The sequence below is a fragment of the Cetorhinus maximus genome, chromosome 2, assembly GCF_964194155.1.
Source record: "Cetorhinus maximus chromosome 2, sCetMax3.hap1.1, whole genome shotgun sequence".
Lineage (NCBI taxonomy): Eukaryota > Metazoa > Chordata > Chondrichthyes > Lamniformes > Cetorhinidae > Cetorhinus > Cetorhinus maximus.
This window is the reverse complement of record NC_135880.1, coordinates 195,356,105-195,381,233: the sequence shown is the minus strand read 5'-3', so window position 1 is coordinate 195,381,233 and position 25,129 is coordinate 195,356,105. Positions and strand designations below refer to the sequence as shown.

Genomic DNA, 25,129 nt, shown 5'->3' with positions numbered 1-25,129 from the left:
GTATATTAACCCTGTATATTAGATCACTCTGTATATTAGATCACTCTGTATAATAACTCTCTGTATATTAACCCTGTATATTAGATCACTTTGTATATTAACTCTCTGTATATTAGGTCACTCTGTATATTAACCCTGTATATTAGATCACTCTGTATAATAACTCTCTATATATTAACCCTGTATATTAGATCACTCTGTATATTAACTCTGTATATTAACCCTGTATATTAGATCACTCTGTATAATAGCTCTCTATATATTAACCCTGTATATTAGATCACTTTGTATATTAACTCTCTGTATATTAGGTCACTCTATATATTAACTCTGTATATTAACCCTGTATATTAGATCACTTTGTATATTAACTCTCTGTATATTAGGTCACTCTATATATTAACTCTGTATATTAACCCTGTATATTAGATCACTTTGTATATTAACTCTCTGTATATTAGGTCACTCTATATATTAACTCTGTATATTAACCCTGTATATTAGATCACTTTGTATATTAACTCTCTGTATATTAGGTCACTCTATATATTAACTCTGTATATTAACCCTGTATATTAGGTCACTCTGTATATTAACCCTGTATATTAGATCACCCTGTATATTAGATCACTCTGTATTTTAACTTTCTGCATATTAGGTCACTCTGTATATTAATTCTCTGTCTCTTAACTCTGCATATTTGATGTCTCTCTTGTTGCACTCAGAAGTCAATCGTTACTAAGGGATTTCTACCCTATCAGTATAGGTGGCTCCTATTGGCCGCTAAAGGGTCTCTCCCAATAGCAGCGGCGGATGCTGCAGGGTGCGGCTGTGCGTTGCTAGAGCCGAAGCTCCAGGTCTGTGATTCTTCTTCATTCGGGGAAAAGATGAGCGGTGGCTGTGCAGTTAGTGTGGCCCGGGTTCGGCAGTGGGCTATGCGCCTGGTGCTCTGAGAATGGAGCCCAGGATGAGTAACCGCATATAATCATCGCCATATTAATATTGCAGCAGGTTCCTCCAGGCTAGAAGCCTCACATGTGGGGTTATCTTTTCTTTTGAAAGAATTGGGGAGGAAGTGAACAACAGAGTGGGTGTTGCATTCTGCTGCGCTTGCATGGGAAGGTGCCAGAAAATACCCCAGCAGATTGAGGCGTGTTGGAAGTTGCCCTCAGAGGAACTGGACCCTTTAGAGAGCTGGGCTCGGGGAAAGGAAAGGGAAGATGTGTTTGGTGATGGAATCAAGTTGGCAAATCTTTTGGGGTGGAAGGCAGTTTTCCATCGAATGCATAGGTGCAGGGCCACAGAGCAACCCAAAAGTTCCCATGCATGCTAGGCTAAAGAATGGAAAATCCCCAGGCACTTAAATGTGCTACTAAGGATTTGGTGCAAGGTGAGGACAAGGGGGACTTTATCTTGGAGGGTGCAGGTAAATAATACAAACATTTCTTAGGTCCACCACAACTCTCAGAAAAAAAGGCATCTCAGATGCTGTCATGAACCTTCGCAGCATCAGAATGGATTGAGCAGTGATTGAGAAACTGGGAGAAAGAAAAGGGTGTCCTTACAGGAAGCAAGGTGAAAAGAAGTATTGTCCAGGTACTTGTGGGAGTCAGTGAGCATGTAATAAGTGTATGTGGAAAGTCAACCCCTTGAGATAAAGGAGTACTGGAAGCAAAGGGAAAGGAAGACTCTGAATTGGACCATACAATGGTAAGAGATGGAAATTTGAAGCATAGATAATGAAATAATTTTTCTAGATCAGAACCAGAGCAACAACATCAACATCTGTGGGGCTACCAGTGACTAAAAACAACTGGTCTAGCCATATAAATACTATGGCTGCAAGAGCAGGTCAGAGGCTAGGAATCCTGCGGCGTGTAACTCATCTCCTGACTCCTCAAAGTCTGTCCACCATCTACAAGGCACAGGTCAGGAGCATGATGGAATACCCTGCACTTGTCTGGGTGAATGCAGCTCCAGCAATACTCAAGAAGCTTGACAACATCCAGGACAAAGCAGCCCGATTGACTAGCACCCGAACCACAAACATTCATTCCCTCTACCACTGATGCGCAGTGGCAGCAGTGTGTACCAACTACAAGATGCACTGCAGGAACTCACCCGAGGTTCCTCAGACAGCACCCTCCAAACCCAAAAACGCTACCATCTAGCAGGAGAAGGGCAGCAGACGTGCGAACACCACCACCTAGAAGTTCCCCTCCAAGTCACTTACCATCCTGACTTGGAAATATATCGCTGTTCCTTCACTGTCGTTGGATCAAGATCCTTGAACCCCTTCCCTAACAGCACTGTGGGTGTAACTATACACATGGACTGCAGCGATTCAAAAAGGCAGCTCACCACCACCTTGAGGGCAATTAGGGATGGGCATTAAATGTTGATCTGGCCAGTGACATCCACGTCCCATGAATGAATAAAAAAAAAACACTGACACAGTCATTAGTCTCAGAAAAAAGACCTCGAAGTGGATCCTAAATAGGATTAGACAGAGAATGCTCAAAATATTCTACAAAGGGACAAGCAAAGCAAGGATTCTTCTGAGCTTCCATAGCAATACCTTTTACCTAGAGGAAGTGAGTGGTGTTAAATGAAAAGTTTTTAATGCCATAACAATTTCAGCCAGGTGGAGAAGGGTGGTGATAGTTGGACTGCTTTTCAAATAGGAGATGGAGGGCTGCAGACTTGCATGGCCTGGAGGTGTAGAGAGCTAGGGGTAAAATTAAACTTGGGCGCAAAGGATGGTGGATCGGCAGTTCATTATACACTCCCATCGGAAAGGAAAATCAGGTGAGTGCATAATGGACAGGTGATTCACTACCACTTATTTCGTATGCCCGAAGTTGCTTTATAATCCTTGTACATCTCTAAGGACAAGACAATATTTGGGGCTGATAATCATATTTTTTCAAGTGGTGGAGAATGTCAGAGGAATGATAGATGTAGGTAGGGACGGAACAAGGCAGGGAAAGAGGTAAAGTAGAAATATTATTGGCTTCACAATTTGAAGATTCTTGAAAAGTCTTTATCTTTATGCCTAGCAAATCTTTTTCATTGTTTTACAGACTCATGAAATAAATGACTTTAAAGTGTACCACTCGCTTGTATGTGATATTATTATGGAAAACAAACCACAACTTATCTTCTACCTTTGATAGACTGAAGTTTGCAAATCATTATTTTGAAGATTGCTTCAATCCTTCCAAAGCTTGTCCTCCAAAATGTTTGGGGAATGCATTTATCCCATGCTTTGGGTCATGCGACCTGCTAATAGCATTGAATGGGATAGAAATATTTTGCAGCTAGTATTTCAATGAAATGTGCAAAGAAATAGGTGATTGTTTGAGATGATGCATTCTTTATTATCTTGAAAAGTTCATAGAAAACACATTTCAAATAAAAACTTTATGTGAAACATTAATTTCTAAAGATTGCGTCAAAGGCCTGAAAGTATACAGCTAACATACAGCGTAATTCCTGTATTTTTGACACCTTGCATCTTGCATGTGCCAAGCTGGATCAAAAATTCTTTCAAAATTGCAATTCCCCATATCAAATGTTCTTCTCTGTACAAAAGCTTGCACATCCAACTAAGTATTTCTCTTTTTTTTGGCAAGAAGCAAGATTGATTCTCCTAAGAAAATTTTGCAACCAAGTCCTTCCTGTCAGTGTGATGAGGCAATATTGAGCAGATTCCCTTCAGGGCAAACAGTTGGCTTGTACCATCCAGGAGAAACACATATTGTGTTGGAATCTAGACAGCCCTTTCCCTTTCAGGAAGATCAGAAAATGAGGAGGCATTCTTGGCTCATTGCACACACTACTCAGTAACTTGCTTGAGCTTGTCTGCTCCTACTATGTTAGCTAATACATGGTGCATAGCATAAAGAAACTTAAGGGAGAAAGAAAAATTAATTCAAAGCCTGATCGGAGAAGATCTATAGGAAAACCACTGAAAAGATTGACATGCTTAAAGATTATGGTGAGGCTGTACTCTAAACATTCATCTACCAATGTTTTCAAGTTCTTTCAGGAACTAACAGTGTTTTACTCCTACTTACAGTAACCTCCACAATGGCTGGCATCATAATGGGAGTAGGGGCAGGGGTTTTTATCCTTGCTGTTATATGGGTTTTGTCTTTGCTGACGTGCATGTTGTTATCTCGGTCAGGAGGCATGATCAGGTAAGACACTTTATTTGCTGCTTAAATCTACTACTTACATATAATATTGAGCACATTTGGGATTCTCCCTCTGCTTTGGAATTATTATTTTAGAGGTTAGCTTTAAATGAATCTAATTGCATCAAACTTAGCCCAACCTCTGGTTTTCTCCATTGATGTGCCAGCCTGAAACAATTTCTCCACCCAAAGCTGAAGCCGTAATCCAAATGCTGAGTCTGATAAATAATAATAAAATAATGATAAAACAGATAGATCTGTTTTTATTCTAAAGTTTCTTTTATGCAAAGGCCATGTTAATTTATAAGAAAGTGGAAGTTGTCCCTTAAAATAAACATAAAAGTGTAGCAGAAGTAACTTTTTATTGATCTGATTTGAAAAATGCCCTAAATCAGTGGCTATCAAATTTACTATCAATGGATCTACCATTTCAGGTATTTTCTTTCATTTTCTTTGCTCCTATCTTTCACTTTCTTTGCCTTACCTTATGTTTCTTTCTATCTCTATCCACTTCTCCCTCAGTCATATCTGTCCCTTCTTCATTTGACCTTTGCATCTATACTTTTTTGAGTACAGTGTTGGGACTGCTACATAGTTAGCGCACGGAGAGCAAGAATGAAAGGATCAAGCCATAAAACAAGGAGCTTAGAAAGTGGGAGTGAATGGGTCATGTCACAAAACAAGGAGAACAGAAAGCTGGAAAGAATGGGTCAGGTCGTGGAGCAACAAACACAGACAGTGGGAGGGAATAGGACAGTGTTGTCCAATAGAAGTTGCTAACTAGTCACTGGTGTGGACTTGGTGACACAATTTTGGCCACTTACACTAGTTTTAGAACAAAGTATTAAACCATTTAGCCCTTTGAACCTGTTCCACCATTCCATGAGATCATGGCTAATCGGCAGTGTGACTCCAGAAACCTTCCTTGTCCATATTCCTTAATACCTTTGATTAACAAAAATCTCTCAATCACAGTCTTAAAATTAACAATTGATATAGCATCAGTTGCCATTTGTGAAAGAGAGTTTCAAACTTCTACTACCCTTTGAACGTCAGAATGTTTCCTAATTTCACTCCTGAAAAATCTGGCTCTAATTTTTAGACTTCCACTGGCGGAAATAGTTTCTATGTAAAACACCTTAATGCACTTCGACAATACGTGTAAATGTACTCCACATGTACAGTTACTTAACAAACATCTACCAGTGTTCAATAGTCAAGAAATGAATGAGTCACAATGGTCAAAAAATGCACACACACACTGATTTTCATCAAACCATGATAAACATATTCATAAAATATTAAAATGTACATGTATGTACCATGTAAATTGTGTTGAGATTATGTGCCCAAGGTCAGTGTCCATCCCTCATTTTTTTATTTACGATTAAGAATTAATTGGGATACCCAATTAACTATATGACACTGGGACAAGCCATCATTCAGGAAGCACAAAGAACAGGATTGGGGTTGAACTGCTTAGAAAGGAACACAGTGAGAGCAGAATAGTGCAGGTCAGGCCAATGGGAAGAACACATGCAGCAGAACTGAAGTTGAGCCGTTGTGCAAAGAATGCACAGCTTGGGAGAGTGGGCCAAGGTAATGGATGGACCACAGAGAGCAGACCAGAAAAAACTTCTGAAAAGGCAAAAATTTGGAAAAAGAAAGCTAAACTTGCGTGACTAAAAGAGAAGCTTGGTCTGCTTGAAAATCCAATCAATTAACAGGAACCAGTGCAACATCAATGTGGTACCAGTTTTGTTTGAGTTAAATTTATCTTTGGCTCATTGATATTGGTGCTTCAATTCCCTTGCTGTACCCTTGTTTGATATCCAGTGCAATATTATCTGTTGTGTACCACAGATTCAATGTGAATATCTTGTGTGTTATTTTTATGTAGCTGGTTTTCGATTATATTGGTTTTCCTCTTCACATTGATGATCACAGTGATCCTCATCTTCTTTCCTCGAACCAAGGAAACACCTGAGCCGGTGACCAAAGATGTGGTAAGAACAGTGCTTATATGTGTTGCTTTATATTACCTTTCATAACCTGCCCCTGAGCTTTTATTAAAAACAATGAACCATGTGTAGGCAACAGAACCTTATCAAGCCTTAGGCAGTCCCATTTTTCACATATGCAGTGCGCAACATATTGATTTCAGTGAAGGATGAAATACTGTACCTGCAGCATAAATCCGGACAAAATTCCCAAAAGAACAAATCAAAGGTTCAAACTAAACCCCAGCAGTAAATGATTCCCTTCACCATACCACTCCCTCACTCTATCCACTTAATTTTAGTGAGTGATTCTGGGCTCCTATGTATTCCTCTGGTCAGAGCATCAAAGCTCACTTATTGAGGTTGCTTGAGTTGCTGTGACCTCTACTCTTCGAGTTATAAATTATGCCAGCAAACCAGAGCCTTGGATTGGGATCAGAATTTTATTGTAAACAAAGCTTTTACCCTCATGTCATCTTGATCTTCTCTGATGTTTTCTTTTGAAATTGAGAAACCTAGATCAAAACCTGTGCTGCAGGGAAAAGTCAAGAAAGTAGCAGACAAGAAGAAGCAAATTAAGAAGTTGTGGTTAGGTGACAACACATGGCTTTTAAAAGTGTTTAGATTGTAGAAAGATGAATAGGTGGCGAGAGGTATAAAGTTCCAGATTGAGGTTCTGGACAGAGTTACAGAGGCATACATCTTGATTCCATTGTAAGTGAGGCCTGGAAAGCAGAAAGAAAAAGAACAATGTATTTGGAGCATGGGGTTTAGAGGAGTAATGAGCACAGAAGCATTGATAAAGTAAGGAGCTACAAGGAAGATTGTGCAAGGAGAGATTGGTGGCTAGTATGAGAGAAATTTTCTCTTTAACCTGATATGGACTTAGCGGTGGTATCATAAACACCACCTGGTTGGGGAACATTATCTGAGCCTTGGATGGACTTGGAGTTTATGGCGCAATGGGTTACAAACTATTGTCCGTGGGGCACCACCTAAAATATTGATATTCCCAAGGACCCAACTTTCTCCAAAATTAATTTCCTTAAGACCATATCAGCTACCCACAAAAATGCAATAATTGCAGAAAGTATCTTTAATAAGTGTACAATGACAGAACTAATATGCCGGTAAATCAACAAAAAAAATCTTGAAATCTGATGACCTACTGACATAAATATGATGTTGGAATCTCAGGGATTCCAGTTTGAAAATTATAAATAATTAACAGTGTTTCCCAAACTATTTTCTAATGTGACCCTATTTTAATACTTGAAAATTAATGTGACCTAAACACCAGTAAAGAACAAAACAACAATATAATAGCAGAGTAACATTTATAATAATTAAAGTTGGTGTATTATAGATCAACATACAAAAAGTATATCAAAAAATATGAAAATCTATATTTTAGAATAATTGTAATTTCATATACTTATTTAGATTTCAGTGAAGCTCACCATATTCTCCAGTGATAGAAGTAAAGTAAAGGCCCTCTTCTCCTGCTCCCTGGCCCAGGATAGCCGCACGTAAAGATGGCTGCCATTAACTTTGGCCTGTCACTGGGAGAAGCCCGCAGCTGTTGTCCAGCTTGGTGCAAATGTGGGACCAGTAGTTTCTTATTCGGGGTTTTCAGCCTAAACAAGATGTCTATGAAGCCTCCCCGCCCAGCCGCTAGGTGCATCAATCTCCTCCGCCATACATAGGAGCGAGAGGAGGAGGGCAAGGGTCAGGAGGGCTGCGGCATGGGCCTCAGTGCAAGGCTCACTCTTGGAGGACGGGAGCTTAAGACCCATCCACAGTTTCTACAACCCCAACGGGAGTCAAGACCCACAGTTTTGGAGCACTGAATTAACAGTAGTTGAAGGCAAGAATATGAACTTGGCAAGGAAGAGGGTCAGATGTAGAATTAGCATCTGAGGTCAGAGTGGAGAAGAATTTCAACAATAAAAAAGATTAAGAGTGGGGGAATCAAAGATAAAAGGTGGTAGTTTTTAGTTGTGATCATGAGAGATATGCAAAAAACTGAATCTTCACAGATTTGAACCCATTGAAGAGCTTGCAGGTGATCAAAATGTTCAACAATTGCTCTGGGTGAGAATTGAGGTCTTTGCCCTGTGCAATTCAAAAGAATCTGAGGAATGTAGAATAGAATCACACAAAAGATTGTGTTGAATGATGGGTGGAGGAGATAATTGAAATGGAGAAGGAACAGGAGGTGTGACAGAATCTGGAAGAATCCTTGCATTGTTACATAATCTGAGAAATGAGTCATCAATTGTACCACAGATATAGAGCTTTTTCAAAAGGAAGCTGGAGCAGGAGAACTTATAAATACTTTGTTAGACAATGATCGAAAGCATTGGAGATGCCTAAGTTGATGACAGCTATCTAAATGTTTGAGAGTACAGTTCCAGAGGTATGTAACCGAGGCAGAATGTCACTAGTGGTATGGTTGAATTGAAAACCATCCAAGTGATCGTGTTTGAGTAGATTTTATTACAGTAATAATGTTATATTCAGCATCGCAATGCATGAGCTGAAAACAAACAACAGTTGCCTGGGGAGAGAGGAATTTCCCTCCATCTGTTGTCTGCCTCTATCTCTCTCTCCCTCTCTCTTTCTCTTTGTATAAATTATGTATATATATTTCCCATTCACGTTGCAGAACGCTTTCAGCTGGAAGCGTTTCTACAATATACATTGGCTCACAGTGTTTTAGAATCTGCTTCATTTATGCTGCAGAACAGAATTAAGAGATCAATTGAGAACAGCAGTGTCTGTTTTCAAAAGATGACGGTGACTTCAACTTTTCTGACCATTCTGTGGTTGCTGCATCCAGCAGCATCTGCATCTGTTTACACACTCTGCCAGCAGTATCAATGCCCCAGAGGAAGCTCAGAAAACCACCTTCTCATGTGGTTCTCTGCGCTGATGGTCTCAACGCTGTAATATAAAGACGTATAAAAGCATCTGGGACTAGCTGCAGCCGCCTTTCTGCAAAGGGCTGTATGTACTTTTTTGGTATTTCTGTCAATCAATAAAGGTGAAGTGTTAGGTACAGGGTGCCATAGTAAAAAAGAGCTCAAAAATAAAAGCCCAAAAAAAAGGAAGTAATTTAACCTCACTAATATAGTTTACTGACTGGCTGGAACACCTCTAACTGATCAGATGTGAGATTTCACAAAATTGACATTAAAATGGAACTGTGTTGCAGTGTGCTCCAGCTAACTTCCACCTATGATCAAATAATAGCAGTACCGTGGTACCAATTAGTAGGGCACAGGGCAGGACCTCTGCTCACGAGCCAATGAGCTATTAATATTACATGGCCCAAGCTCTGTGTACTGCTCACAGTACCAGGCCCCACTAATTGGCTCATTAAAGAATGAGGTGTGTTAAACGAGAGCCTGTCTAGTCCGCAGGAGATTTGTTCTGTCGCCGAGGTAGGGTTTATTCTTCCTTGACATCATCTTCGTGTATCAAGCCCCTTGTATTGCTGCACGAGAGCACACAAACCTCCTGCAGAGGCAATGATTAGCATTCGTTAGCATTCTTTCTCTGCTGTTCTCTTTCTGCCTGTTCTGCTCTCAAATCTAATTAATATTTTAGACCACACATAAAGTTGCAGATTTGCACACTAGCATTATCGAAGAATTTCAGGAAAAGTGTTCTTTAAAATGGGATTGCAAGTGTAGCACTGATTTTCTTTGGTGAGTCACATGTAAATGTTTATACAGATCAGTGCTTGTCACCTCAACCATGTTCAAAAATGATGCAGGTATTAGGACATGGGTGATTCCATTTAAAATTTAATCCAATTCAGTTTTTTTTAAATTTTGGGTCAAATTACAGCGTGTAAATGGTAATGCTGCTGGGGTAATTCATCGCTGTTTTGTCATGATATGTCTGCAATAAAAGGCCCACCCATCCAATTAATCTCATTGTTCCAGAATATAGATGCTTCTACTCCTTCCACTTTAATGAATGCAATATCTTGGCCTCTTCCACCCAGCTGGGCAGCCTCTTCCGGTTGTTGGTCATCCTCTATGCTATATACCGATTCTGAAACTGCTGCCTTGCACTTGAGGTTTAATGGTGGGTGAGTGGGCAAGGAGGTGGCCAATGAAGTATAATGTGGCCAAATGTGAGGTTATTCACTTCGTTGGGAAGAATAGAAAACTGATTATTTTTAAATGATGCCAAATTATTAAATGTTGATATTCAGAAAAATTTGTGTGTCCTTGTGCAAAAAACAAAGTTAACATGCAGGTATAGCAAAAGATTAGGAAAGCAAATAGCATGTTGATCTTTATTGCAAGGGGGTTGGAATACAAGAGTAGGGAAGTCTTGTTGCAGTTGTATAGGGCTTGGTGAAACCCTACCTGATGTACTGTGTATAGTTTTGGTCTCCAGGTCTAAGGAAGGATATATTTGCCAAAGGAGTACAACAAAAATTTACTAGATCGATTTGTGGGATGAGAGGATTGGCCTGTGAGGAGAAATTGAGTAGAATTGGCTTATACTCTATGAGTTTAGAAAATGATAGGTGATCTCATTGAAACATAGAAGATTTTGAAGGGATTTGACAGTTGACCCTGAGAAACTGTTTTCCCTTGGGCGGAGAGTCCAGAATCAGGAGGCATGGACTCAGGATAAGACAACCGCTGTTTCATACTGAGATGAGAAATTTCGTCACTTAGAGGATTGTGAATCTTTGGAATTCTCTTTTCCAGAATGTAGTGGATGCTCAGTCGTGTATGCTCAAGGTGCGAGATCAGTACAAATTTTGGGCACTCGGAATCAAGGAGTATGGGACTCGGAATGGAAAGTTAACTTGACGTTCAGTCGTGTTCTTATTTAATAGTGGAAAAGACTTGGCCTACTCTGCTCCTATTTCTTATGGTCTTGTGGTCTGTGCTCTCCTCTGCCCCCAGCCCACCCCAACTCCATACATCAAATGCAAATCCCTGAGTTTCTTTTGCCCTTTGAGGGTGTGGTTTGTTTCTTTCATGAATTTGGCATTTTATATTTTTATTTTTATCTTGTTTGTGAGTTTTCTTCCGTACTCTCCTGAAGGTGGAGACACCTCCTAGGATGTCGACTGTGATTAGCAGAACCAGACCTTAGTTTAATATCAAATTCATAAGACAGCCCTCAGCAGTCAACTGTATTCTAGTCTCGCTGGAGATTCCTATAAGCCCTTGGTGCTATTACAACACAGGGGATCAGTTAGCTACAAATGCTTGATTGTTCTTCTACTAACTGTCCTCCAAAGTACAGACATCCAAGCCTGTGGGTCTCTGACATTGTTAGCCAATGAAGAAAGTGAGTCCATGGTTTTACCATCAGATTAAGGTCCCTGTACCAGAGGATTAAATATGCAGAGTCAGTCCTGCGCAATTGCATCTTGGATCTTTATCACTAAGAAGAGAGTCCAGCATGCTTACAAGTAACCCAGTGTTCCAGGTACATAAAAGGATGACTGCACCCCCCCCCCCCCCCCAAATCCAAAACAACAGCAAAGGAACACAGCAAGTCTAAAGTCAACGTCAAACTGTTTAGTTGGGATTTAAATGCATATGTGCATGTTTAGGAATAACTTTAAGCTTGCAACTAATGATGCTACCATCAATGCAGCTATCATTGTTCAAAATAACAGCAACAACAAAAAGTGCTAACAGTTAATGTTCTATTTTCTGAGGTTTATTTAATGCATTTGCACCAAGATTCTCTCTGGCTTGGATTTTTCCTATGGCGGGTGAGCTGGGTGGGAGCGGGTGGGGGGTAGGCGGGGAGACGATTGCAACCCCCAGTTAGCAGCGCGCTGCCAATTTACGCGAGCGGGCCAATTAAGGCCCGCCCAGCAGGACGCGCTACCGGTAGCGCTCAGTGCGGGTGGGGGAGGAGGGAGAGTCGGGGCCAGCGCTCTATCGTGCACGTGTGCAAAAGAGTGCAGCAATCTCCCTGAGGCACAAAGCTGCCTCAGGGAGATTGAATAGATAATAAAACAGTTCAATAAATGTCGAAAAAGTTTATTTAAACATGTCCCCTCATGTGACAGTGTCACATGAGTTGGGATATTTTTGTAAAGGTTGGAAAATTTACTTACTTATTTACTATATAAAAGCTTCAGGAAACCTCATCTCGCCCGTGGACGAGGTTCCTGAAAAACGTGAAGGCCGCTTGGGTTCTTCACCTGCCCGCCAACCTGAAGGTTGGACGGGCAGCGTTCTTACATACTTTAATTAACCACTTAATGGCCTTAATAGGCCCTTAACATTTCGGCAGGCGCGCAGCCGACTCCGGCCTGCGCCCGCCAAACGAAATATCGGGATGACGTCGGGACGCACGCTCGACCTCATCGCGCGTCATTTACGGTCCACCCCCGCATGCCGAATGGAAGATTCTGCTCTTTGTGTTCTTAACATAGCTGCGTTTATCTGTTTAACAGATACATTTCTGGTTAAATAAAAGACACCCGCAGGAATATAGCGTAGGTCCTTTAAGTATTTGTACAGGTACAGTGCATGCTGAGATACTGTTCCTCAGAAAGCACTTGTCCTCTGGTACCTCCACCGACTGGCCATTCTTTACACAGTTGGCCTCGTCCAGCTTGCTGATCATGAAGGGCACCACAGTGCCCTTTACTTGCTCCCCCCCACTCCCCCAACACACACACACACACACACGCAGACATTGCTAGATACCAATCAGAACCCTGAATGATCTTCCCTCTCTTGCTCAGGATGCTGTTGCCCACCTTCTCTCTTGCAGCATTGCTATCCTGGTGATAAGATGGGTCAATGCTCTAGATCCAAATATGGGTAAGATATAGCTTCAGAGGTGGTGATTCACTAAACATCAACATGAAAGACAGCTTGGGATCTTCTTGCACATACCTTTTAGCAGCTGGTTACGGAGTGGCATTGGTATAAGACAGGGATTACCCTGTGCGCTTTACCCAGCTTATGATGCTGCCACCAGGATAGATTGTGTGCGAAAGTGCACAGAACCTAACAACACCTTGTGCTTCACTGCTCATGGTCTTGCATGGTGTAGCTACGTTTAACAAGCTGAAACTCCAGACTTATCAAGTCCCACTTCTTTCTAGTCAAAGTCACTCTTGTTTTTTTCTGGAAAAAGAGTGAAATGTAATCTATTTGTGTAAGAGTCACTTGTTTTCTGTATTTTTTAAAACAGCCTCTATTCAATTCAAGGGTTTGTAATCTGTTTTTCTCAAAAGTTTCTGTTTACAATAGTCTGACCTTGGAAATAGCACATTGTACCAGAAACAATCTATAATTTTGGCATGTTGTCAAGAGAAGTTTAATTCAGTGTTATTTCAGCATCTCACTGTGGGATGTTGCAGAATACAAATTAAATAACCAGGTTATTTTTATTTTTCTACTTTTCTTGCCCTAAGTCTTGTACTCTTTTTGGGGTACCACAGGCACCAACTTCTCCTTGGATGTTCACTGTCAAGGAAGGTGGTTTTCGGGTAGCAAACAGCAGTGACAGCCCTGTTTTTCTCTCCCTCTTTATCTTAGAGTCATTGAGGGTATTTGCATTGGTCCTCCCCACCACCCCAGCTCAAATTGTCTAACTCGGCAGAGTCTGATGATCAAATCGTGCAGCCTTCTGGTCTGTATACCTTAGGACCCATACTGCATTGTGGGCTTACTGAATCCTCAGGGAGAGCTAAACCCATGTTTATACTGGGGGCAATAATATTGCAGCATTAATGAATTGACTGGTTATGATGGATGTTATATTGAAATGTTGGATGTTATATTGAAATGTCACCTTGTTATTTCTCTACCAGGATTAGTTCCTAATTTACACTGATAGGGGGAGGTACTGAGTTGCAGTTCAGGGTTTCTCCTAAAGAGAGGGGGAGTGGAGAGAGAGGTCAGCCAATACTGGCCTCCATATACCTGCTTGCAGTCAAGCTAAATTGGTTTGTTTTAAACACAGTAGCAGATTTCCTGTTTGCCTTCTCGGAAGGAGAGAAGTGTTAGAAACTGAAATACAGATCTTATCCAAATCCGTCTTTTCTTTCTCTTTCAGATTTATGACAGTTTCTTCATTGGCCGCTATAGTCTGCTGTGTATACTGATTGTGGCATTCCTGGCCGGTCTGTCTCTACTCTTTCCCCATTATCTGGTTGAGCATGTGGAAGCTAAACTCCTTCGAAATTGAGAAATGATCTGGAGAACCTCTGTATTTTATATGTGTGTGTTTTAAAGCAGCATTTACTCGTTATAACTTTTTAGAAAGTTTATTTTTGTGAAATCTGTGAGGTGAAGATATTGTAACATCTGGTGGAGAATGGCAGACCTGTAATAATCTGCAAATGAAATACCCCATGAATCATCGATTGCTTTTATTTCTCTGCTATTTCCCAGGAGTCTGGGAAGGGAGTCTAAAGTATTTCCCTTGAATGGAGCAGCATTTTACTGAGGAAAATACCGTCCCTGAGGTCAGGCATCAATGTGGAGAATGTAACCAGCTTAGAATCATAGAAATTACAGCACAGAATAAGACCATTTGACCCTTATAGAACTAGGCTTAGCTGAGTTTCGCCACCATCCTCTGATTCAGTAGACTAAAAGTACTAGTGCATGAAGAGCAGCCACTTGGAGAAGATACTAGAAGGCAGCCAGCACTTGACTGTGGTTATACCTGAAAGAAGGGGAGAATATTGAGGAAAGAAGTATTCTTTGTTTAAACATGAGGAATTCCTTCACTGCAGACTCATGGAAAATCCAGATTCCAAATTTCCATCTCAAATGGAATATATGTTATTGCTTACAAATAATCAGAACCTGAGAGGCACTGCATACAGACATTGTCTCATCCTGCATTCTCACAGCCAGGTCCTGATTCTCCCCAAAGGCCTCTCTGGTGAACCTATATAAAACTTCAGTAAGACCACAATTGGATTACTGTGTGCGGCTTTTGGCTCCGCATAATATCGAGGATGTTGAGGCATTAGAGAGGGTCCAGCATAGATTCACTGGGATGCTGCCTGCTAAGTGAAATGCAAATAGAAAGAAAGGCTGGAAAAATTGGAACTGTTTTTGTTAGACCAGAGGAGGTTAGGGGATTGGCAGCGAGGTGGGAATGGTGATTTGAAATCTGATAGAAGTGTTTAAAATTATGATGGACCAACAAGATGCTGCTTCCTCCAAAACAAAATAAAAACAGAATTACCTGGAAAAACTCAGCAAGTCTGGCAGCATCGGCGGAGAAGAAATCAGTCAACGTTTCGAGCCCTCATGGCCCTTCGGCAGAACTGAAGCATAGTTTCAACAAGGGAGAAATATAAATTGGTTTAAGGTGGGTGGGGGGGAAAGAGACACATTGAGGGTGTGGTGTGAGCAGATAATCAAAAGATGTCAGAGACAAAAGGGTCAAAGAGGTGTTGAAGGTGGTGGTCTTTGTCTGAGAAAAGTGCTAATTAAGAATGGAAGACAGGATATTCAAAGTACAGCTCTAGTGGGGGTGGGGTGGAAAGACTAAAGGTTTTAGTTTTAGATTTAAAAATAATGGAAATAGGTGGGGAAAGAAGAATCTATATAAATTATTGAAAAAAAAGGCGGGTGGGGGGGAAAAGAAACGGGGTGGGGATGGGGGGAGGGGGAGTTTAAGATCTAAAGTTGTTGAATTCAATATTCAGCCCAGAAGGCTGTAAAGTGCCTAGTCGGAAGATGAGGTGCTGTTCCTCCAGTTTGCGTTGGGCTTCACTGGAACAATGCAGCAAGCCAAGGACAGACATGTGGGCAAGAGAACAGGGTGGAGTGTTAAAATGGCAAGCGACAGGGAGGTTTGGGTCTTTCTTGCGGACAGACCGCAGGTGTTCCGCAAAACGGTCGCCCAGTTTGCGTTTGGTCTCTCCAATGTAGAGGAGACCGCATTGGGAGCAACTCCATATTTTTCTAGTTGTATTATGCAGCTGATTATTTATTTAAAACAAAACTTTGTATATTGAGAACATTTTTCGTATCTTGGAAACTTATATTTTGTAATTAATTTCTTTTGAATAAATATCTTGCTCCATAAATATGCAGTTTTAGATTTGCTTAATTTAAAAAATCAGTGAATGCTGGAGAATGCAAGCATGGCTATATATTCTAATGCCTTTGAATTTTAAAAAAGCAATTTAAACATCAAGATTTCGGCCTGAGATTCGTGACTTACATAGCATTTAATTGTGTGAGCTGAGAAATGCTCCTTTTTGTTGTCCCTTTGCCCCCTAACTCTGTTAATTGGTATCCTTGATTAAAGAATTTGGCACTAAGTGGTGCCACAATGCCACCTACTGGTAAAAAGTAAGAACTGTACTTGGACAGTTTTTAGCTGTTAAACAGAAAGCATAGAAATAAGATTTAGACTATGTCTCAAAATAAGTAGAACACACGAGGCATACATTAAAGATGTAGAAAGAGATGGAAATATATCTAGCTATAATGTGCTTGCATATAATCTATCATCATACACTTTAACACCACTGTATAATGGTTATATGTCACGCTTAAGCATAGGCAAATTTATTCCAGCTAAAACTGATTTATTCTGTCATATTTGATTAGGTATTCTTCCTAAGTGATTGATTTCCAACACTGATTACCCCACCCTCAGGAGCTGCAGCAGAACACAGAGAAATAAGTTAAATCATTGGAGAAATAATCAAGCAGCTCCAAGCTAGGTATACAGGTAGACTGTGTCCTTTACTATTAAACTTTGACTCGCACTTGGATCTTCCAGCAAAACATACAAACTGTGATATCTCCTGTCTATAACACACGTTTTCCAATCTCCTTCCCTTCAAAGATGCTGACTGAAACTTCAGGTAAATGGAGTTGAAGTACAGATCTGCCTTGATCTAACTGAATGGCAGAGAGGCTCGAGAGACTGAATGGCCTCCTGTTCCTCCAGCTTTCACTTCGGTTCAGTTAGTAGGTCCCTTCTGAGTCAGAAAGCTGCGACTCTAGAACAAGCACATAATCTAGGCCGATGCTGCAATGCAACTGGGGAAATGTGGCATTGTTGGAAATAACGCCCTTCAGACAAGATGAAATTGTCATCTCATTTGCCTGGACAACAAGGATCCCACAATCCTTTTTGAAGAAGAGCAGGAGGCTCTTCTGGTATCCTGACCAAAATTACACCTTCAGCAAAAAACAGATTAACTTGGGCATTAATGGAATTGCTACTTGCACCATCTTGTTGTGTGCAAAATGGCTGCTGCACCAGGTTGGCCCATCAAACAGCAATCTCTCCATTTCAAGGGAAGTCATTGTATGTGATCTGTTGAAACATTTCTGAGGCTATTCAGCCCATTATCTCTGTGTCACTTTTTGCTAGAGTAATCCAAATCGATTCCTATCGCCCTGTTGTCTCTATTTTGCTCTGCTTTAACTATTTATATACTTCCTTTTAAAAAATGTAATAATATCTGCCTCAACTAGTACCTGGGATATGGTTTTCTAAGCTGCAGTTTACAGTGAAATTTGCTTTAATCTTTTCCTCACTCTCCAGTAACAGTTTTAAATTAATAATCCTTCATTATTGATTTTCTAACTAGAGGAAATGGTCATACCTGATTCACACTATCAAACCCAATGTAATTTTTTTACAGACTCCATTAAATAATTTCTTGTCTCTGTTCTCAACTGGAAATAAATGCTATGGTGTTATGAATATGGGAAAAGGCAGGAAAGTAAAGTTAAGGCAGAATGTCAGCCATGAACCAACTGTGGCAACGCTAGCTCAAGAGGTCGTATGGCCTACTCTTGCTCCTATTTCTTATTTTTAAACCTGGAAGATTGCCCGTCCAGATAGTTCAGTGCCAAATTGGGTGGTCATTTTACTTAGTGAGCTATTGGAAGAAACTCCTCATGCTGTCTCATAGCCTTTCTCTATAGTGAAAGCAGTACTGCTACAATTCTTCAAGGTGTCAGCCATGCCTCAATTGTGGCACCCTTACCTCTTAGTCAAAAGGTTGTGGATCCAAATACCACTCCAGAGACTTGTACATGAAAGTCTAGGCTGACACAGTACAATACTGATGGAGTCCTTCACTGTTGGTGGTTTTGGATGAGACGTTAAACAGAGGCTCCCAGCTGCCCTTCCCCCATTGGATGTAGTAGATCCAATGGCAATATTAGAAGAAAAGTTTTCTTCAGCCTCCTGGCCAATATTTATCTCTCAACCAACATATATCATTAAAAAAAATCATTATCTGGTCATTTTCACATTGCTGTTTCTGGAACGTTGCTATGTGCAAATTGGCTGCAGTTTTTCTTACTTCAAAAGTACTCCATTGGCTGTAAAGTACTTTGGAACATCCTGAGGTGCTATATAAAGGCAATTCGAGGCGTGCGATATAAAGGCAATTCTTTCTGGGAACATTTCAAGTTCTTTAGAAAGAAGGCCAATTGAATTTCTTATGCTGTGCTGAACAAGGCCTGTGTTGTGTAATTGAAATTTCTGAGTGAGTTGTGATAGTGCATAGATGAGATTACTTGCTCTTTCCAGCTAATTATTAACTTTTGTAAACCACTCACTCATAAAGGAAAACTAATTACCTCTATTTTTCCATCTCAGGGCTCATTCTGCGGTTTAATTGGCGTCCATTACACTAATTGTCTTAAAGCCCTGCAACTTCCAGGTAAATAAACTCCGCAGACTGTTGTGGAAATAAAATTGGGAGTTTTATGCAAAATCTCATTATATTTATGAAGATTTCTATTTTTGCTGCAGCTGTCTCTCAAAAATTTGTTTATTAGGTTGCAATGCTGCTTTGTCATACTTAATTGGTAAAGTGGATGCTAATTTAAGATTGAAGAGATGAAAAAATGGAAAATAAACAATCTATCATCCTCCAACAATGAGTTTGGTAGTCATGTCCCGGGGCCCTGCCTTCCCCTTCTGACCCATCTCTGTCTTTGAGCACCTCAGTAGGAGCTACCTAAGACCAGCTTCTGACTCACTAGTCATGTATCTACTGGTGCTGATTTAATCACCCATTTCAGAAAGCAGCTGGGTGAGCCAGCACCTCGTGTTTAAGCTGTTAAATCTACCTTCCTTTTGCCCAGCAGCAGACATGTAGGCAAAACACTAAGGTCACTCTGGTCAAAATCACCGTTGATATCTTCTATGAGTGTGATCACGTGGTGTGACCTATCTGTGTCATTCATCACCTGTTCGTTCATTGCCTCTCCTGCTTTCATCCAATCCATCTCTATGGGCCCAGCTCAAATGGCTCTATTTCTAGATGTCCAAGTGTAGCCAGTGCATCTCCAGCAACTTCTGACCCTGCTTGGCCATCTCTATTGTACCACATTGTACCTCCATTCTTGGTCGTCTACTTTTCCTTATTTTCATGATGTACTTGCCATCATCCAAATGCAAGGGATCTATTATCGTGTTTGTTGATGACTCTCTACCGTTCCGCCATTTCCCTCAATTTCACAACTACCTCTGTGCTGTTGGGCTGTATTTCCACCACAAGTTTTGGATGAACTGAATTAAATCCTGTCTAACACTGGAAAGATCTAAACGATTGAAGTTGGCCACTGCTGAAAGTTCTCTATTCTTGCTACCGACTCCTTGGCCCCAATATTAACTGGAAGATGGGGGCCGAGTGTGAGAGGTGGTCAGCGAGTGACATCATGCAACGTTGAAGGCTGGAACAGCCTAGGTATCATTTAAGTAAAGATCCCATTTGCTTGTTAGTGTCACACATCTGCAGGTATTCCGCCCACCCCCATGGCACAATTTCCTGATGACTGCTTCAAGTCTCAGTCCAGTTCTACGAGAGAGGCTGAGGGATAGGAGAAATGGACATATAAAATTGCAGTAAAAAATCTTATTAAATGGCTGGAAAGAGAGGGAGCATGGTGTTACCCCCTACAAAGCTCTAACTCCCAATTCTTTGAGGCTTCCAAGGAGGTCCTGTTGGGTGCTATGAGGGCAAAGAGCAATGTATTGTTCCCAACGGTTAGGAAGAAGAAACCAGCTGCCAGCACAAAAAAAAGGCCTAAATAGAGGAGGATGAGGAAATGAACAGTAGGTGTGTTGGAAACCATATCTCTCAGGACTGAAGTTTTCTTTTATAAAATGGAAGGATTTGGCATGATCTGGACAAGTGGATGCTAATTTAGGATTTTTTTTAAAAAGATCATAAGTTCACCTTGGAACTATCAACAAGCAGGCCTCTTCCAAGAAATCACCTGACCTATATAGTACTTGAGAAGGAGTTCTTTGTGTTGAAATGCAAAGTGTTTTAATTAATGAAAAGCTGGGAGACAAAAAGGCAATCATGTGGGAGAGAGGAAGAAAACTTCAGTTGTGAACCTGCTTGTTTTGAAGGCAGTTTTGTTGGAGAGCAAGCTGAGGAAAGAAGATGACCTTGATTGGCTCCCTCTCTCTACCTTGCCTAAAATTGTGTTTGGCTATCAACCTGTAGCCAGAGAACCCTCATCTGAGTGTAACTAGTCTGCATGTGGACTTGCAAAGCTGAGAGTTGGTGAGAACTTCCAGGCATCCACTGGGACCAGAAGCCCATCCTCACATGAGAGAACTCCAGGCCAACAGTTTCGAGACCCTGTGGACTTTATCTTTTATTTTATAACGCCCACCTTCGAAGCCCATCTCTGCAGAGAGATCCTATCTGTTTGTCCTTTGTTTCTGTGCGTGTGTGCGTGTGTGTGTGTGTGTGTGTGTGTGCATCCATGCATGTGTGCTGAGGGAATTCTTTAGAAAGAGATAGATAGTTATACTTCCCGATTGCAATTGTGTGTGTTAACCAGTACTTGCAACTTGTTAAAAGAAGTTTTGTTTTAAAATGAATTAATCATTCTGAGTTTTTGAAAGAAGCCTGGTCAGAGACTGTTTTCTTCTGGGTACTAGAGGTATGGTACACAATTGGCCATTCTGGTGAGAAGGTTAAACATTTAATTTAATGATACAGCCTGCAGAGTAGTGGGTCTTGATAATTTGTGCACTCTTCCCATTCCGGTCTTAACATAAATTGGGGGCCCTTGTGGGATTTGAAACGCGGACAATGAGTGATTAGGTGTGGAATAAAAATTGGTAAGGGATAAAAGGACAGAGACCAGGTTTCTTATACATTGGTAAACTAAAATGGCGTTGAAAGTTGCTAAGATTTTTTACAGGTGGAAAATGTAACGATAACTGGTTTACAGAAATTAACCAAGAGTAAGCTAATGGAATTGGCGGATAAACTGAAGTTAGAATTACCCGAAGGGTTGAGGAAATCAGACAGCATTTGAAACTGGAAAGGATAACAGAGACACCACATTCTCCCGGGGGTGAATCATTTGAGTTAACTAAGATCCAGTTGCGAATGAAGCAACTTGAACATGCAAAGGAACTGAAAAAACTTGAATTAGAGGCAAAAGAATTGGAATTGAAAAGGCTGGAGGCAAAAGAAAAAGTAAAGGACAGAGAAAGGGCAGGAAAGAGAAAGAGCATTTAAGAAGCTGCAACTGGAATTTCAGGCAGGGGAGAAGGATAAAGAATGAGAGGCAAAGGAAAGAGAGAAAGAATGAGAAAGGGAATTCCAGCTTAAAAGGCTGGACCTTAAAAAGGGGGCAGCAAATGCTGAGGGAGATTCTGATGATGAAAAACCTCCAACCCAAAGCCTAGTGGGGAGATGTTTAAATTTGTTCAAGCTCTTCCAAAGTTTGAGGAAAGGGATATAGACACATTCTTTATTTTGTTTGAGAAAGCGGCTAGACAAACGAAGTGGCCAGACATTGCTCTTACTGAGTAGGTTGATGGGTAGAGCTTATGAGGTTTGTGCATCACTGTCAGAAGAGGATCATGATGCAGTTAAAAAGGCTATTCTTAGCGCAGATCAGTTAGTCCCTGAGTCATACAGGCAGAAATTGTGGAATATAAGGAAACACCTTGGGCAGACCTATGTTGAGTTTGAGAGGGTAAAGCAATGTAATTTTGACCATTGGATATGGGCATTAAAGGTAGAGATAACGCATGAAGCTCTTAGAGAAATAATTCTCTTGGAAGAATTTTAAAATTCACTCTGTCCGGTAGTTAGAACCCCTGTTGAAGACCAGAGGGTCAAAACAGCTAGATAGGCAGTCGAGATGGTTGATGATTATGAGTTGGTCCATAAATCTAATCCCTTTTTCCGTCATCCCCTCAAACCCGAGAAGGATAGAAGGTGGGAAGGTGAAAGGATGGCAAGTAGCCAGGGAAGAAAAGGGACAACTGGGAATACCCTGGAAACTCTTCTTCAGCACAGACAGATTGCTGGAAGTTGTGCAGCAATTCCATGGGACTTATTGGGATACGTGAGGGTGATTCAGGAAAAGGAGCACTGACTGAAAGTACAACAGATCAAGTTGTAGTGTTAACAACAGCTGTGAAACCAAGTGTGGACACTGCTGTGAGTTCAGGAGAGGTGAATGAGATACATGAGAGTTATAAAGAATTTTTGTTGAAGGGAAAAGTAATCTCTCATCCCTCAAATAAGATAGCTAAACCTATAATCATACTTAGAGATACAGGAGCCACTCACTTTTGCTGGGGAAGGCAAAACCTTCCGCCAGCGAGCGCATTAAAAGCCAAAGTTTTAGTCAATGGCATTGGTGGGGAGTATATACCCGTACTTTTGTACCAGGTGCATTTGGAATTTGACCTATTATCTGGGACAGTGATGGCAGGGGTTGTTCAGCAGTTACCCGTAGATGGAGTTGATTTACTCCTGGGAAATGATTTAACTGGATCAAAGGTAGTAACTTCTCCCGTAATTACAGAAAGCCCAAGTGAGGTTAAAGAGGCGGAACAGATACAGGAAACTGTTCCAGGAATTTTACCTGCCTGTGTGATGACCCGAGCAATGTCTAAGGAAAGTCCAGCAATCAAAGGTCAAAGCGATACCACAGACAGAGATTTGGCCGGCTGAAACTTTCTTTACAGATTTAGATAACCTGAAAGAGTTCTTCTCTATTTGAGGCTCAACAAGCTGATCTAGAGTTAAGTTAGACAGCACAATCAGCCCACACTGAAGCTGAGGCTAAGGCAGTTCCAGAATGTTGTTATATTAAAAATGGAATTCTAATGAGGAAGTGGAGACCTCCTCACAGACCTGCAGATGAGGAGCGGACGGTTGTTCATCAGGTAGCGGTACTGCCCAAATATCGTAAAGAGACATTACGGATAGCACATGAAATTCCCACGGCAAGACATGTAGGGATATGGAAAGCTCAAGCATGGGTAAACCAGCAGTTTTACTGACTAGGTCTTCATAAGGAAGTGGTGCAGATTTGTAAGATGTGCCATACATGCCAGATGGTAGGAAAACCACAGCATGCAATCAAACCGGTACCCTTAATTCCTATACCAGTTTTTGAGGAACCATTCAGTAGGGTGTTAGTGGACTGTGTGGGACTGTTACCAAAAACAAAAGCAGGGCAGCAATATATCCTTCCTATTATGGATATGACAACTTAATTCCTAGAGGCCATCCCTTTAGGGACCATTACGGTTAAAGTAGTGGTAGAGAAGTTAACCCAATTTTTTTACTCGATATGGATTACCGGTAGAGATCTAGTCAGATCACGGTTTCAATTTTATGTCTAAAATTTTTCAGAACCTAATGAGTAGTTTGGGTATAAAACAATTACAATCCACAGCATATCATCCATAAACATGGAGCTTTACAGAGGTACCATCAAACTCTCAAGACAATGATTAAAGCATATTGACGTGAATATCTTCATGATTGGGACAATGGACTGGATATTCTTTTATTTGCTATCCAAGATTCACCAAATGAACCTACTGGTTTTAGCCCTTTTGAATTAATTTACGGACATGAGATAAGAAGCCCTCTGAAATCAATCAAAGAAAAGTTTTTAGGAGAGAAGAACAACTCCTCTATGTTAGATTATGTGTCCATGTTCCAGTAATGGCTCACAGGAGCCTGCAAAGTGGCTCAAGAACATCTTAAAGTTTCTGAAGCCAAGATGAAAGAATGGGCAGATAAGTGACCCGAACATTACAACCAGGGGATGAAGTGTTAGTGTTATTGCCATTACAGGGTGACCTTCTGAAAGCACGGTTCAATGGTTCATACAAGGTAATTAAGAAGGTTAGTAAAGTACATTATTTGATAAATACACCAGATCGTAGGAAAAAGAATCGGCTGTGTCATATCAGTATGATAAAACTATACCATCGTAGGTAGGAAGATAGATAAGAGCAGGTATGTCAGGTTGTAAGCATAGTGGAGGACAAAAGAGACAGTGAGAATGAGGTAGAAGGAGACTTTAGACAGTTCACAAATTGAACCTCCTACTATCCGATTAGCTAACACTGAAATATTGGGACAGTTAGATACCATATTTTCATACTTAGAGGTAGGACAATGAGAGGATCTAGTGAAGTTACTTACAGAATATAAAAGGATCTGTAGGGATAAACCAGGGTCTACAAGTAGCCACACACGATGTGGATGTAGGGGAATTTTCTCCTATAAAGCAACATCGGTTAAGTCCAGAGAAACAAGCAGAAGTGACAGCAGAAATTCAGTATATGTTAGAAAATCACCTAGCCAAAGAAGTTGGTGTTCTCCAGTAGTGTTAGTGTCTAAACCAGATTTTGCATAGACTATAGAAAGATTAATACGGTAACAAAAACGGATTCTTACCCAATCCCTCGTCTAGAAGTTTGTATTGACAGGGTTGGCAGTGCCACGTTCCTTTGTTAAATGGATACTGGCAAGTACCTTTAACATATCGAGCTAAAGAGATATCGGCTTTTGTCACACCTAGTGGGCTATACCAATGCTGAGTAATACCATTTGGACTAAAAAATGCTCCAACCGCTTTCCAAAGACTAATGAATCAGGTGATCACTAACGTTCCTAACTGT

The 25,129-nt window shown here is 40.8% G+C and overlaps 1 protein-coding gene across 2 annotated transcripts; it reads left to right on the top strand.

Moving 5' to 3' along the window:
- The first annotated feature begins 792 nt into the window (after positions 1-792).
- tmem218 (transmembrane protein 218) lies at positions 793-16,265 on the top strand. Of its 2 annotated transcripts, none has more exons than XM_078531457.1 (4): positions 793-857; positions 4,082-4,202; positions 6,100-6,205; positions 14,270-16,265. In XM_078531457.1, exons 2-4 carry the CDS (start codon positions 4,093-4,095, stop codon positions 14,399-14,401), a joined length of 348 nt encoding a protein of 115 aa, XP_078387583.1. In that variant the 5' UTR covers positions 793-857; positions 4,082-4,092; the 3' UTR covers positions 14,402-16,265. The 2 variants fall into 2 exon arrangements, with proteins under 2 accessions (XP_078387583.1, XP_078387574.1); XM_078531448.1 differs by lacking the exon at positions 793-857 and adding an exon at positions 3,784-4,000.
- Positions 16,266-25,129: the final 8,864 nt, after the last annotated feature.

Coding starts and splice junctions, on each gene's coding strand:
- tmem218 (XM_078531448.1), top strand. Junction 4,203..6,099: donor CGGTCAGGAGGCATGATCAG/GTAAGACACTTT, acceptor ATTTTTATGTAG/CTGGTTTTCGATTATATTGG. Junction 6,206..14,269: donor AGCCGGTGACCAAAGATGTG/GTAAGAACAGTG, acceptor TTTCTCTTTCAG/ATTTATGACAGTTTCTTCAT.